Source organism: Astatotilapia calliptera, chromosome 7, assembly GCF_964374335.1.
Source record: "Astatotilapia calliptera chromosome 7, fAstCal68.1, whole genome shotgun sequence".
NCBI classification, from domain to species: Eukaryota; Metazoa; Chordata; class Actinopteri; order Cichliformes; family Cichlidae; genus Astatotilapia; species Astatotilapia calliptera.
The window spans coordinates 64,676,312-64,693,278 of record NC_137428.1 but is presented as its reverse complement, the minus strand read 5'-3'; the positions used below and the strand labels follow the sequence as shown (position 1 = coordinate 64,693,278).

At 41.3% G+C, this 16,967-nt stretch overlaps 1 protein-coding gene across 2 annotated transcripts in view; it reads right to left on the bottom strand.

Moving 5' to 3' along the window:
• mrpl23 (mitochondrial ribosomal protein L23) overlaps window positions 1-16,967 on the bottom strand; it is a 47,980-nt gene that overhangs the window by 12,496 nt on the left and 18,517 nt on the right. Inside the window, exons 4-5 of one of the 2 annotated variants that reach the window (XM_080304882.1) lie at window positions 11,804-11,877; window positions 1,716-1,792 (exon numbers count right to left, since the gene is read on the bottom strand). In XM_080304882.1, the coding sequence (XP_080161008.1) occupies window positions 1,718-1,792; window positions 11,804-11,877 (149 nt within the window). In that variant the 3' untranslated portion in view covers window positions 1,716-1,717. The remainder of the gene's footprint in view (window positions 1-1,715; window positions 1,793-11,803; window positions 11,878-16,967) is intronic. The other variant, XM_026176472.2, reaches the window with a different exon arrangement.

Here is a 16,967-nt window from a genome sequence, read left to right as displayed (position 1 = left end):
CATGTAAGAAATGGCAACTTCAAACATTTCGGACATAATTCCACAGTTCATGTATAAAACACAAGATGAACAGTGCATTTTCATCTGCAATTACAGAGAGTAAATGGTCAAAGCAAACTAGGCGAGGCAGGAAAGGCAATGGAACAGGGCAGGAGAAGAGATGTAGCCAGATGATTGTAAATGGCTCCTGCTGCCTGGCTCCTGGGTGTGCCACACATTCACTCTCACTTTATCTCATTGACACACACACACACGCGCGCGCGCGCACACACACGCGCACATACACACTCTTCTGTCCAAATGTCTTGGCAATGAACAGTTCCAGGAACAGTAATATTAAGTAAGGAGAGTGGGGATGTAAAAGAAGTACGTATTAAAAGACAAATTAAATAGCACCCAGGAAAGACAGCGAAATTAAAATGATTTTGTGTGAAAACATACAAACAAAATTAAGTTAAAAAACAGATGAAGTGTAGAAACCAAGAGTACTTTGCTATGGCTTAATTTAGGGTTATGACCCTCAGCCTCCCTCTAATTACAATAACATCTCCTCCACAGCCCTGTAATGGCCAAATAACTTGGTCAGCTTTGGCAAGCAGTAGTATATGTCCTTGCGTGCCTCATTGTCAGTCCTACTAATATTATGTCCTACCTCTACTGCCTACAATGCTGACAGATACAGTTATGCACACGCAAGGATGCAAGACTGTTAAAGTCAGTGTGCCCCAGGGTGGCTGTGGCTACAATGTAGGCGCTATATAAATACAGGCCATTTACCATTTACCATTTAATTCAACCATACAGAAAATGTCAAATTCATTTGTTGGATAAGAAGAGATCTAAAACCCTTGTGTATACTTGACTTTGTGGACCAGGAGTAAAGAACGTTGGTGAACATCGCCTCTAGTGTCCAACTGAAAATACTTTAAGATTTATCGCTGAAACCCTCTGACATACTAGTGTAGGACATCCAGTAATACATAAGCACATACTTCTGCCCAGAGACAAATGGAGGGCGTGAGTGAGAAAGTGCATGTGTGCACGTGCGCATGCATGATAGGTTTCATGCCTGGGCATGTCTGCTCCCAGCCTGCTACTGGAGACATTGGAGCCTGGTAACAGAGCTCTCAGGAAAATATCATCACTACCTAAATACACATCCAGCCACCCACAAAGACGTTCACATCAATCTGATCTCAAACTGGACACTCAGATGATAATAGCAGAAGTAGCAGCAACAACCGTGCGCTCACACACACACACACACACACACACACACACACACACACACACACACACACACACACACACACACACACACACACAAATATATCTGTCCATTATTAACAATAATGACCAACAACTAACTGAGTTCGATTTCTTCAGTTTTTCCACCATCCTCCATCATACCTTAAAGCCATATTACGCCTAAAGTTTGCCTATCTCTATTGTTCCCCATTACAGACACGCAGAAGCATATGCATAAACAGCTGTTCACCATCATTATCCCCTGCATGTATGTCAGTCACCCCCACAACCCCCTACAATGTACCCCATTTCGATTGCCAATACTTGTAAACAACCCCACCACACACACACACCCCTTCTCAAGCATCCCTTCCACCTACCCCACACCCTCCCAGCCCTAGACCAAACTATCTAGGCTACCAAACACAAACACAGCTAGACCCTTGCACAAAAAACAACACACTCACCCCTACATGCACATGAACATAAACATCCCGGCGTTGCCCCTGCCCCCCTCCCTCACTCTGAGGAATGTGGGGACCAGCTGGTGGAGAAAAAAAAATAAAAATGAAGAAGCATACCAAAACAGGAAATACATCAGCACAGGCCTATCAGAACATGTTATCAAGCCGGTGGCAGCACCGCTGAGAACACGGGTGGCGCCGCGTGCTGATTGGCGGATCAAAGTGGCAGCTGTGTCATTACAGGTCTAGAGGTCAGGGGTAATCAAGAAAAGGTTACGAGCATGCGCGCTTGTGTATGGGTCGGTGTGTATGTCTGTGTTGCCATGGCTATCTAAATAAGGGGAAACTGGAGAGAATGTGGAAGGAAATGAGGGTGAGGAGAGAAGATGCTGCAGAGAGAGATAAAGCAAAAGTAAATAGAAAACAACAAAAGAAAAGACAGGAGACAGAGAGGCTGTAAGAGCCCTGAAGACTATTCATATAGTTCAAGTGAGCCGTTGATTTGTTGTGAGATTTGTTTGTCACACCAAATTACTATAGCACTGTGCTTTTGAGAGTTTCCATTGTGTTTTCGTGATAATAATTAAACCTGCCCTATGCAAATCCATCTACAGCACAGTCACTGCATTAACACTTAAAGCATCTAAAATGAATTGGACATAAGAGTCAAACATGTGAAGGCACAACTAAGAGCCTCCACTACGGTCAATAAAATTAAAAAGTAAAAAAGAAAAGGTTTGCGTGTGAGATTCCTAGACCCTGCTCTGCTCTCTATAATTCATGTTCTCTCTCTACTGAGCTCTTATGAAACCTGCACACACACACACACACACAGCCACACACTCTCGCACAAGATTTTGCTTAGGGGTAGAATTTTCCAAATCAAGACATACAGGGAGATGGGGGGGCCTTAAAGAGAAGCCTGATTGCCAAGAAAAGCTTCTGCTTTCATAATGCTCACCACCAGCATACACACATGTCTGTGCACACATATATATGTAAACACACTAATTAGTGGATAAGCTTATGCCTTCCTTTAGATGATTTATGTGCCTACAATGCTGATAGATACAGTTATGCACACGCAAGGATGCAAGACTGTAGATAAATTGAAAATTAATTTATCGCGTTTGTTTTTAATTATTATAAAGACTTAAAAAAAAGCCTCTGTTATAGCTCAGTGCACTCTTGCGATACACTAAAAATATTAGATATATCTGACATTCTCGATTCAATCTTTCAGACGGTCGATTCCTTTATGTTTTGAATAATTGCGCAGATCTGTGCTTCATATGTAGGAATATGACAAAAGTCCTAGTGGCACTGTATATGACTCACTGTGAGCTTTTAATTTAAACCCTCAATGCCATTCTAAATAAGTGTGGACAAATCCGGTTTCTTATTTCAGCTGTCAATCGGAGAATTAATGGTCAACTCTCCTCAGAAAGGTGAAAAAATGAATAGCCCATTAAAAAAATAAATAAACTACAATTCTTTAAATTGAATATTTGGTAAGAAACCATGATTCAGTATAGCACCTAAGGCCTCGGTATGCGTTTAAATTTAACTTCTGTGCTCCATGGCCTATCATAAAGGAGAAAATTCTCACAAGAATTACTAGAGGTACAAACTGAATTGAAATTGCATTTTTGATAAATCATCCCACCCAAAGGGGAAGATGAGACCGCCTCGGGAGGGAAAAGTGCAGAAGTTAAAAATGTTAATTGGCGTGATAAGCAAGGGTGAGGCCGTACAGAGAAGGGAAGGAAGCAAAGCGGCAGACGGGCAAGGCTGTGTGAGGAAAGCCTGTGTTTGCGTGACAAGGTGAAAAGGAGGAAGAGGGAGGGAAGGTGAATGGGAGCTATCATGATCCAAATAGTTGAAAATAATAAAATTCCACACAGATAAGCAAGATTTCCCTCAGCTTCACTGCCTGATTCAGCACCTCCAGTCCCATAGAACAGGGCTTCACTCAGAGTGGAGAACAGGAGGGGAGGGGCTGGGGGTCAGAGGGGTTTGCAGCAACCCATCCTGTACCCCCCCTCCATCACCACCCTTTATCCTAGCCAGATACACACAGTTGCACATATATGCACAACCATACTGTGTCTATTATTAAGCAACAAGGAGTCAATAACAGATACAAGAAAAAAGGGAGACTAGTAAGAGAAGCTATACAGCAAAACGTTGCCATCTAGTGTCAGTCAAACAGAGAAGAGAGCCATACTTGGCCATAGCTTCCTTCACATAATCGCTCTGAATACAGCTGTTTTTCCTCTTCTCTTCTTGTTCCTTTTTTTCCAGCTGTGTCACAACTCCTCCATAGTTGCTACTCAGTCTAACTCAGTTTGTTTGTGTCTCTCCCTGCGCTTTTTCACTTTGAGAGATGCCTTCCATGTGGATTGAGCGGGGTGGAGAAAGCGACTGAAAGAAACATGGGAAATGAGCAATTTCGATTTCAAGGAAGCTACCACTTACTCTACAAGTGCTGGTCCAACCCCGTATCTTGTTTTGTTCTGTGGTCGTCGGGTCAGGACAGTGTTTTGGGGGACAGAGTGAATGTGACTGGGGCATTTGGTTTGCTCCAATGCTGTCAGCGACTGGGGCCAAGGAGAGAAACTTTGACAGCTTATTTACTACTTTAAAGAGATCTTGGCCAGCAGCCACATAAACAATAGTAGAGACCTTTCACCTGTTAAATGAGATGACTGTATGGGTTAAAGATATCTGCCTTTAACTTTTACAAAAATGTGCATGTGTGTAAGTGAATCTTTCAGATGGAAAATTACACTGACACTACTATGCTAACAGTGAAATCACTGGCTTATGTGTAAACAAAACAAGCTGCTCATTTCATGACGACTAAAGGCCGGCATCGTGAGAATACCTTGTACCATCTGTGTTCCTGCTCTCCCTTCTGCTGCAAAGTTTTTGCTCATCACCTACTTTCACTACTCTCAGCCTTATGCAGACCATCTCTGACTGTATGAAGTGAGCTTTTGTCTACAGATAAAACTGAGCTTGAGTGGGATTTGCACAATCATACCCAACAAAAACATGAACTTACATCAACACTTAGATCCTGCCAGTGAGTCTGGATGACTGTTAATGCACATGGATATGCCATCTTTGATTCTATCAGGTTACAATGACTGGAAAACAGCAGAGACTGGCTAGACCACTCCATGACCTTAATGTGCATTTTCTTTAGCCACTCCTTTGTTCTCTTAGCAATATTGCTTTGGGTCATTGTCACGCTGGAAGACCCATCCGCAATCTCACTTCCGTGTTCTGGCTGAGAGGAAGTACTCATCCACGATTTTATGGTACATGCCCCTTCCATTGAGCCCTCAGTGCAGTGTACACTTAACAGGAAAACAACCCAAAGCATAATGTTTCCATGTCCGTGCTTGATTGTAGGGATGGTCTTCTTTGCGTCATACTCAGCATTTCTCTTTCTCCAAACACAGCAGGTCAAGTTGATGCCAGACAGCTTGATTTTGGTTACATCTGACCACATTACTTTCCCCTAAGCCTTCTGTAAATAATTTAGATGTTCCCTGGCAAACTTAAGATGGGCCTGTACATGTGCCTTCTTGAGCAGGAGGACACTGTGGGTGATGCAATTCTTCAAACCATTATGACATAGTGTGCTAAGAAATGGTGTTCTTAGAGACTGTGGTCCCAACTGCCTTCAGTTCATTTAATAATTCTTTCTGTGCAGTGTTGAGCTGATCCGTACCTTCCTGTAATCATTCTCACCAGAAACGGCCCTAACCAATCTGGCGCCCTAGGCAAGATTTTAGGTGGCGCCCCCCCTACATCAGCAGTGTAGTGTAATGTTGTAACAAATAATATTTCTATTAAATAAGCTTTACTTTGCATTTTAATTAACGTGGGATTATTTTTTGTATTTAGAAATAATAGTACCAACTTTTTTTTTTTTTCAACATTTGTGGCACTGGCGTGGCGCCCCCTGATGGACGGCGCCCTTAGCATTTGCCTATACGGCCTATGCCACGGGCCGGCCCTGATTCTCACCCCACCAGGCATGATCAAGCGCAATTAATATATATATATATTAGGGGTGCAACGATATTCGTATCGATATTGAACCGTTCGATACAGTGCTTTTGGTTCGGTACGCATATGTATCGAACAATACAACATTTGTAATTTATTTTATCAATTTTCCTTCTGACGATGCTGTCTGTGTTGAGCGCTCAGTGAATCTGTGTTCGACTACTCCGCCTAGGCTGCACTGTCCAGCGCAGATCCACTGAGCGCTCAACACAGACAGCATAGTCAGAAGGAAGAGCGCAGGGCAAGCTAGCGAGACAGAAGTTAAGCTCTCCTTGCAACAGGCAAATTGAACCTCATTCAGATCTGGCGTTTGGAATTATTTTGGTTTTCATGTGACGTATGACCCTGAAGGTAAGCGCGTCATGGACTAAAGTAAAACAGTATGTTGGATGTGCCACGCAATGCTCAATTACATTGATGGGAGCTAGTGTGTTAGCGCAGTTAGCTCGTTAACGTGTTGACACCGTCCAGCCCCACGCACGGGGCGATCCGCGGTAGCTCGTTAACGGAGATTTGCCGTGTTGTGGCGTTAACGTCATTTCAACGAGATTAACCTGAAAGCACTAGTGGGAACACAACGAATATGACTGCACATTTACGCCGACATCATCCTAGTGCAAAGTGGAAGCAGACAAAAACAACAAGCACGCATGCTACAAACTTTACCCGAGTCATTTAGACAGCCGTTAGCCCATGATTCTCCTTATGTGTTTAATATGCTGCTGAGAATATAGCCCAGAAGAAGGGTATAGTATAGCTTTTATTTTGGAAAGTGACATTTCTCTGTAATAAACTCTCTTTTCCAAAGATGAGTGATTTCTCGATCAGATAGATTTATTTTTTATTACTTTTTTCAGCAACATTAAATTTAAAAACTGTATTTTTGAGTTAAAAAATATATTCATAATTTTAATAAATGACAAACTAAAAAGGCATGAACATTTTTTTTGTATCGAAAAAATATCGAACCGTGACACCAAAGTATCGAACCGAACCGTGAATTTTGTGTATCGTTGCACGCCTAATATATCAATTAAAAAGAAACTACCATAAAAATTCAAGACTGTTAATTTCTTTGTAAGTGAGCAAACTTCAAAATTCAGCATGGGATCAAAGAATTATTTCCTCTCCTGTATAAGAGATGCAATCAAACAACTATGAACATAAAAATTAATTAATTTTTTTCCCCCCAAATCTCTGTAAGCATTATACATGACTCATGTAAGTGAAATATAATAATTTGTACTTGCATTTCTTGTTAACCTCTGCCTTTGGCATCCAGGAAGAGTGAAGCAATGCAGAGAAAAGCTAAAGAACTAAAACAGTTCTCTCAAGAATTTCAACAGCAATTTCAACATTTAGCCTCAGTTGCATTTTTTTCCAGGCACTACTGTGCAGCCACGTAGCAGAGTACTTCCTGCTGTGTATCACTTGTAAGAAAGGTCAAGTGTTATTTCCCCGAAACCATCTGAAGATTTTGTGTGAAAACAACTAAATTTACAACCACTCAGTACAAATTGAAGAGAGAATAACATTTCCTAAAAAGCTGGCAAGATGCATCTTGTATGACAAGTAAGTGACTTAAAGAGTTATTCACCAAAACACTATAAATGTCACTATAATGTTAACTAAATACCAACTTTGAGGATTGTAATCTGACTCAGAGACAAAAAATATGTTTGTTAATATGGTGTTGTTATTGAAAACACTCAATAAAATCTACATCTGTTTTTTTATAAATCTCAATCAATCTGCATGTTTTCATTTCCACCCCCATAATTATCCATAAATTGACATTGACACTATTACAGACAACTGTTAACACATCATTTATAGCATCTGTACCAGTAATTCTTAACAGGTACCTGTAAACTATCACTATAATATCCAAATCATGACCAATGCTTTAGCTACAGATGACTTATTTTAAGAAACTTCACAAAGTGATTTACAATCCAGTGGAAAGATGAATAGGAGTTAGGAAGGCAAATGCAAATCAAAAAAATGACAGCATTCATCACTAAATCACTAAACACCCCGAAACTAAATGTCTAAATAAATCTCTAAGAAACATTTTACAGAATACAATCTAGGCTGGAAAATAACAGCACAGATGAACTATTAAAATGGTTACAGTGAATTTTCTAAATGGACAAGTGAAACGCAAAATTTCAAAGAACAAGTTTCATGTTAATGCAATGCAATTGCATTTGTCCCTAACCACCAGAAACCTCACGTTAAATTTCATCGAGTGGAAAAAGTTAGCGTTCATCCTTCAGCTTCACTGCGCTAATCTTATGCTAACATAGCTGTTTTGATAGCAATCATGTAGGACATCATTATATACAAGCAAGTCCAACTTCAGTAACCCTGCAAACGTCACTGCTGTTTAGTTTTCTCTCTTCGTTTATGTTGGAAGTGATAGCAGAGCTGTACGTTTGTATTTTTTTCAGAAATCTCTCAGTCAGAACATGCTATATCATGTTTAGGTGAAAATTAGCGAGCTAACTTCCTGCTAACTTCTAACTCCGTTGAATTTAATAAATTCTGTTTTCATGGATGCCTGGATGTTAAACTTAATTGTTACACCTGGTAAAGCAGCAACACTGATCATTTTATTAAAGATGAAAGAATTTAGACAGTTTTTAACTCTCAGTGATGCCGCAGTGTTTGTTTGACTTTGGGACCTGAAGCAGACAGAGTTTTGGACTCATTTTACTCCGCGAGGCTCCTGACTGCGGCAGCTGTAATGCTCCGGCAATCCATCAAGCGGTGTGCTTTCATAGCTTACCAAAGTCGTACTAAAACATTTTTGACAGATTTCTGCGCGCCGTGTACTACATAAAATCGGTTCGAGGTCAGTAAGCACAACCAGAATTCATACATAAGGCACACTGTCGATTTTTGAGAAAATTAAAGGATTTTAAGTGTGCCTTATAGTGTGTAAAATACGTTATACAGAAGAAAAGAATATATCGCGATATATATCATTACCACACATGCTTCAAATTATACCGTGATATGGATTTTAGGCCATATCGCCCAGCCCTACCCTGAGCACATCGGCTTGAGTTAGCCTTCAACTGGGCCAAGTGGTGCATAAAAGCAGTCTGATTTTAAACACATTAGTCCCACTGAAAGCCAGTCAGGCTTAAAAACAATCTGATTTACTGAAGATTTGTACCGCTGTTTTTGTCACCTCACCACCAGCACCCACCACCCAGTTTCACACACATAGAGCCTCTTTCCCCTCCCCCTGATTGCTCTGCCCAGTCTCTGGACCTCCCTGTTCTGGCACGGCTCCATCATGGCCTTGGTCACCTCCCTAGCTCACCCTTAAAGCCCCTCATACTTGTACACACTTTCCCACACACAATGCACATTTCACACATGCAGAAACAGCCCCCCCCCCCAGTACTGGGGTGCCCCCTAAGCCTAAGGAAAATGGCCGTCACGGAACCCTGCAAAACGGGAGGCCTCCCCTCAACCACAAACCTAGAGTAAGGAATGAGAGAGGGGGCAAACGTATTACTGCTGCAATATTAGCTGATGTGCAGGGGGAGGAGGGGGGAGCCAAGGATGAGGGTAGTAGAACGGGGGTACCACAGTGTGAGCATCTACCCACAGAAAACTCTTCCACATGTGGAGTCAATTAGGCACAATCTTGTTTTCTACCAACTGCTGCAAAAGAAACAAGAGTTTTCTGGGCCTTTGTGTTTGAGAGTGTGTGAACGTGTGCGTACGTGTATACTTAAGAAAGTTAAGTACTATAGGAAAGGGTGAGGAGAAAGCATGTTTTTTACAAAAATCAGCCAGAGAATTTAGACAGGGTTTTGGTTTTTATATCTAGCCATTTAGCAGCAAAGAGACAGCAAATCTTCATTTCTGCATGCAGTTAAGTGTGCACGACTTGACAAACCTGCAACATGAATGTGACTAGGGAGCAAATGACACTCAAAGAAAAACATCTATCCTCTAGGGCTCATTATGCATGAATGATGCACATGTCACAGGTGTGTGTACCCAAGTGTGCGCAGTGTTCTGCATCCTCCTACCTACAATGGTGGTGCATGTCTGGTGAGACAGAAGCGTCACTACTAACTGTGCTGGGAATTCCTGCCACACACAAAATCACAAGCCACTGCCTTAGTGTTAGACAAGAGGAAGTCTCCCCTTTAAAAGATTCATGGCTGCTTCAATTATGTATCCTCTTTTTCATCCTCTTTTGTCATGTTTAGACAGTTTTCATTATTCATCCATTTCAAGATTGATGGCACCCGGTCGGGTGGGTGGTGCAGTATATACAAGTGTCTACCCCAGTGTTGATTTACCTGGGCAAGATCAAAACAGCAGTCACAAAACAAAAATTGCACAAAACTTGCTTTTCATACAGATCAAAGGGCCATTAATAAGGTGACTTTAGTGATGTTTTCTTTTGCAAGTGGTGGGTGAGGGATGTACAAATACTAACAGACTTTAAGCTTTAGTGAAATGATCAAGAATACTCACGTAAAGGTCTGGAGGCAACAGCTTTCTAAGTGAACATGACTGCTCCATCCAACCATATCTCAATATTTGTTGTAAAAAGTCTCATATGAAACCAAAGAGACTGTCTTGCGCTTAACTTTTACCCCAACCCATTTTTCAAGAAGGCTGCCCGAGCGTGTGAGCCGTACGGGTGGGAGCTGTAGCTGATGTAGCTGTTCAAGGATGTTTGTGATAATACCGTAAATTTAATCTGCGATAACAACTTGCAATCCATCCTTTTGGAATGAGCTACCATCATTGATAACATGACAAAGCACAAATCAAAAGCAAGCACAAAAGTAGCATAGATCGTTTTTTTTCATTGGACATTGCAAATAAACGTATAACATGATGGCTTAACATTTTAGTCTAACAATAACTAAAGTAACTTCATCTTGTAACTCTTCAAGAGGCTGCACAACATTATCACATAATAAAACGGAAATTAAAAATTATTTCCTAACTAAAATGTTGCCACTTGGGTCAAGCTTTTTGCCCAGCTGCTTAAATCCCTCCTTGTCCACCTGATGCACCAACTGCATCAGTAATTTTCATCCACCGTCTGCTCTTCCTGTCACATGGAGCACAATCAGCGAGTGTTCCCCTGATGCTCGGTTGACTCATTTGTTTACTTCACCAGCTGCTAGTATCTCCCCCTCACATGCCATCATAGCTTCATCTACTCAATGGTGTGCTTCTGCCTCAAAAATTATTATAAGTTTGTTATTTCTACAGTTTTCTTGCATATTTTGCAAAGCCCCTTGCTTTGATTGAGGCTTGACCTCTTGCGGCCAAATGGCTTCCATACTCCTGAAGTATCTCTCCTTTCAGGTAGTAAATTTTCTTCAAAAAAAATGACATGCTGCTCTCGCTCTCAGACATATCTGGCCTTGCTCTGTTTTGCGCGCTCTTCACGGTTCATGGTGTAGCTTTATAATTTAAATTACACTTATTTCAATCACGTAAACATTTATTCCAGGATTACCATGTACAGTAGGATATGGCAAAGCCCTGGTGAGGTGCACAGGAAAAAGATTCAAATTATAGATATGAGATAATATGATGCGCGTGGTTTATTCTCAAGAACAAAGGAAGAATGTCAGGTAAAGAAACTGTGCTTCTCAAGCATGTGTATAAGGAAGAGTGAATTAAGGATGTAGCCTTCAAAGCCAACTGCAGGACAATGCAACATACCCATCTCAACCAACCCCAGTTCTTCCCTTAAAAAAAGCCCACAAGAAAAAAAGATTAAAGTTCAATGCCCCCAAAATGCCCCCACAGTAAGAAACACACACACACACACGAGCGCACACACACACACACACAGCTGGCCGTCCAAGAAAAAAAAGAGAGCGTTATTGTGGTGAGGTCTCTGCCTTGCACTGTGTACTGGGTAGGAGTCTGTGAGCTATAGCTACACTACACACTAACCAGAAGAGATAGGAGTAGAAGGATAAGTGTGTGTGTTTATGTTTTCTCACCAGCTGAACGTAGGCTACTTTATAATCTGGTTGCTTAACCTTCTGGTTTAGATGATTTCTTTTCTTGTTGGACCCTGAAAAAGAGAAAGAGCAGCAGGTATTACTTTTGAAGGTAAACTAGAAAGAGAACATAGGGACAAAGTGATGATATTTATGAATATAGTGAGAGCATGACTAAGCAAAAATAACAGTATAATGTTAAAAGAAATGAATATCATTATGGCTTATCAGTTACAGACTTATAGTCTCTAGTATGGTACCAGTATTATTCTCTGTGGGCAGTGTTGCAACATTTTTAGCTGTACTACGAGTCAGTCAACAAAACGTGTAAAGCACTAATTATCTGCCCAGAAATTACAACAGTGTGCTCCATTCCTTTCTGAACAACACTAAGGAGTCTAGTGAGTGTTTTTCTTTTTTTGGTTTTTTTTTTTTTTAAGCAAGAAGCTCTAGCTACATCAAACAACAAGGGACGAGCACAGGGTGACAAAAGCCCAGGAAGCAGTGGACTTGAGCTTAATTTGTGCTACCACAAATATGTCCATTTGCGTATGCATTTCCCTAGGGAGTGGTATGGAGAGGGGTTTTAAACAAAGCAAACGTACTCCCCATGCAGTCCTCAAAAATCCCAACTGCACGTTGCTGGACGAGGATGACAACATGTGTCAGCTGAACACTAATTGGTTGACAAGTGAGCCAGAACGGCGAAAGCAGTGACAGTGAAGTTCACCACAAAAAGGAGATGGGGGGAAAAAAATAAGCTTTTTGTATATTTTCAGCAGCTGGCTGACTGACCAACAACAGTACAAGCAAGAGTTTCCCACAGACTAGTTTTACCACATACTTTGTACGCTGTCCCTATCGACAACAGACACTCTCTACAGGTAGATGAGCTGTCCATGGACTGCCAGGAGACTTCCAGTGCATTACCACTGCTGATCCTTAACTTCAGCATTACACAATTTCAAGTCATTGAAAGAACAAAATAATTTTATGTGTTCTTTCAATTTCTCTGGATGGATCTTTGCTATAATTAATTATTTAAATTAATTAAATAATTTCCCCCAGGGATCAATAAAGTATTCTGATTCTGATTCTATCCAAAGGTTCCCTTTCTGGAATCTTGGCTTCAGATAAACTAAAGTGGTTTGTCTGAACTTTGAAAACGAGGTGAAAGTGAACTATTGCAAAAAACGAACAAAGGGTTATCTTCTCTTCATAGTGGCTAAAAGCCAAAGTTATAATTGAAAATGTGTGGAAAAGGACAAACCAATCTTGTTTACCATGTAGTGCTGGTTAACCTCTTTCACAACTGCAGGTGATGATGACATCATCCTCATTCCTTTCAGACCTCTCTGGGTTTGAAAGTCAGGGAACCGGGTAACTGCTGAGTGCGTGCATGTGTAGGGATACCACATGTGTGTGGAGGCAGGCTAGGGACTTAACTTCAAATAAATCAAAGAGATTTTTTGAGGCCCTAGATACAGGTATACACATCTTTACATTACAACAAAAACTACAATGATGACGGATACTAACCAGCGCATCAAATGGTCCATCTCTCCCATAGAACTCTAATCTCAATAAGACCCCAGTGGTCAAGTCAACAGGCCCTCTGAGTAACTGCCATTTCCATGGGAACAGTTTATGACATTCAAAAACAAGGGAAACATTCCCCTGTAGTGAGTCATTCGTGAGTGTGTGTCCATGCCTATGTGTGTGTGGTACGTGTAGCTAGTAATCACTAGCCGGGCAGCCCACTGCTCAGGGCTTTCCCTGAGCAGGGTTGTAAAACACACCCCACCACCACCTCCACCACGCTGGCTAAGTGGAGGCCCCTAAGTGGGTGGGAGATGAAGGTAAAAAAAAAAGTGTGTGTGTGTGTGTGTGTGTGTGTGTGTGTGTGTGTGTGTGTGTGTGTGTGTGTGTGTGTGTGTGTGTGTGTGTGTGTATATGTTTGCCATTAGGTTGCTGAGGAAATCCACAGGGAAATGCTACAACCTTTGAAATAGCAAGGTACGACCCTGACCAGTTCTGTCATAAAACATCGAAAGGTCTTTGAAAACCCACAAACAAGTGCATAATACCTCGAAAAGATATAAAAGAAAGTATATTTCCCTTGGTTTCCTTTCCCAACGTATACAGACACACAGACAGACCTTTCATACAACACTCGCAAACGCAAGCACAATTCCTCCCTCTTTGAGATTGCGGTTTGGCAGCCAGCTATCACGTTACAAATCCCAGACCAGAGGAGTAACCATGGCAACTCCTTCCAAAATACCCCTGCCGCATATGGAGGGAAGAAAGGGTTGTTTTGCGCCCCTTACTCTCCTCAGCTTGCTCCCGTCTTTACACTGCAAATGGAGTGGAACCCCTGACGCAGACAGGGATACCTTCTCTGACGTACCTAAGGATAACCGGGGCCCTCAGCTAGTCTTACTTCTCTGACCGACTCTATCCCCCAAAATCTCCCTTCTTTCCTTCTTCTCAACCAAGGAGCTTTTCTCTTAGCTTCTAATGACACAACTCAAATAAACAGTTCTAATTGGTTCCTCAGACTGCAGGCTAGGCTAAGCTTGGCACCTCTCTCTGCCAGAAGTGGAGGGGTGTTCTCCTCTTGGACCTTCAGAGCTAGCAAAGAAGGGTCTTAGCATCTCTCCATCTTCAAGCAATTCAATTCTCCTTTTCCTCTGTTCTATCATGAACTTGCAGATTCCTAGAATTATACTGAGCCCCTAAAAACTTAAGCCATTAACTCACCCATAAAAAGCCAATAGGATTACTAAATCAATGATAAAACTGGTTTTGGCTCTGAAATTATCCCTGACAGGGGCGCAGGACTCAGGGATTCGAGGTTGGGATGAGGAGGGGACGAAGCAGCAAGTTTATAAGTGAATAGCATGTGTTTATGTGGAGGGAGCATGGGGTGTCCTGGGACAGCTGGAGTGCTGCAGCAGCAGATCGTCAGATAAGCAGCTGTGTGTGTTAAGGAGAAAGGAGAGCCAGGCACGCTAACCACCACCGCAACTAGCCGCTGGAAAACACTCCCGCTGCTGCATGTCAGTGGAAGGCCGTCTACATTGTAAGCTTAAATTGCTAATCACCGCTAACCACTGCTGACAGTCTCCAAAAATGAACCAATTAGACTTTATGTTTCCTAAAACCCTGCTTCTGTGAACCTCAGTGCTATATAAAAAAAAACAATTAAAACAATTCTCACAATAGAGAATTAGAATTATCATGGGGGAAAAGAAGAGTAACAATATAACCTCATGTTTACAAATAATTTCCAGTAAAACCAGCACAAGTCAGAAACAGTTTTAAAAGATTTATATTATGGTTTTTAGCTCCTTTGAAAAGTTTTGCAAACTCTTGAGGCTTTTATTGTGAATTAAATAAAAATAAATAAATTAAACAAAAATGAATCGCTGCCAAGTTAAATTTTTAGACGTTTGATAAATTATTTAAAGAAATGTAGACGTGTTTAAATACTTTATAGAAATATTTTTTGCCTACCCTGTAGGACGTAATGAGCTAGTAACATCATGTCACAAGTACCAGCATGTCACAAGTCTGCTATGAATATGCTCAGTTATTTGAGCAATTTGGGTGGGGGGGGTAATCTCTGAAGAATAACTTCCAGTGAACATCAAAGTACCGTATTTCCCAGACTACAAAGCGCACCTGAATATTAGCCGCACAAGTTAAAATCAGGGGAAAATCCTGTTTTGTACATACATTAGCCGCACCTGACTAAAAGCCGCAGGTGTTTCAATGTTGACTTATCATATGTAAGAGAATATGCACATAGGGAATTGTCAGGAAAGAGATGGCTGTTTGGAGACACACCCCTTTTATTAATATTTTGAAAAACAAGTTATGGGTACATATTTGCATAACTTTTTAGGTATATGTACAAGTAGCGGTAATTACAAGTACGAAACATGTACTGTGCTTCATAAATGAGTAACAAATGTAGTACATAACAATAACCTGCAGCACACCAGAAAAATAGATCCGGACTACCTTTTAGGCTCAGGTGCAGTGACACGGCTTTAACATGAAGAAAAGTCAGTCATTCACCACCATCTTTCTGCGCACTAAAACCACCAAAGTCCTCTTCTCCAGTGTCGGATACGAACAGGCTCAGGATGGCTATGTCTACACTCTCAGCTCCTTTCCTTCGTTGTCACTTTCAAAACCAAAAAAATCCTCGTTGTCAGTGTCAGAGTCGAACACCCTCAGAAGGGCCGTGGCGGAGTCCTCCTCTCCATCATGAAGCAGTCCAGCCCTTCGAAATCCGTTGGTGATCATGGATGTTTTCACACTTTTCCACGCTGTCAGATTCCACCGGTGGAGTTGAGCATAACTTGCTTTTCGCAAGTTTATCGCCGCTCGTCATCCACGACTCCCACTGAACGCATAGCGCTACTTTGAAGTTTGTTTTTCGCGCTACTTGTACGGCACTATTTTGTCTGGCGGATGGACATGTGACCAACATACCACTCTTGAACCCCGATACTGTGTGTCTGATCACATGCCCTTCCGCCAGGCAACGTAGTGCCGTACAACAGCGGAACAAACAAAACAAATCGTCTTACGATATGACAAAAATCATGGACAATCCATAGAAAAGCCGCACCTGACTAAAAGCCGCAGGGTTCAAAGCTTGTGCAAAAAGTAGCGGCTTATAGCCCGACAATTACGGTATATGTTTTTGAAATGCTTGTCCCTATTAAAAATTATGAAATTACATTTACATAATTTAATTAAGTAAATGCATTACATTTTTAATATGGCAGTAATTTGGTATAACATTAAGCACTACACCAGATAACCAAATATGGGGCCGTACAGATAGATAGCACCAGGCAGAAAGTACACAGAAGTAGTTTTGCAAGTTTCAATCAATGCTTTGATCAAACATCCTGCTAGTTACAGACAAGACTTGTTTATACATTGCAAGCAACACTGAAAACATAAGAACTCAATGGGAAAAATCATGTTGATATCTACACTGATATGGACTGGGTAATGTGTTAGGAACAAAAGACAAGTGAATAGTTTAATGAAAATCATCAACCTAGAGAGGGTTGAATTCAAAGACACCACAAAAATCCAAATAAATAAAATGCCGTGGGCGTCTCCATTTTGCCGAAAT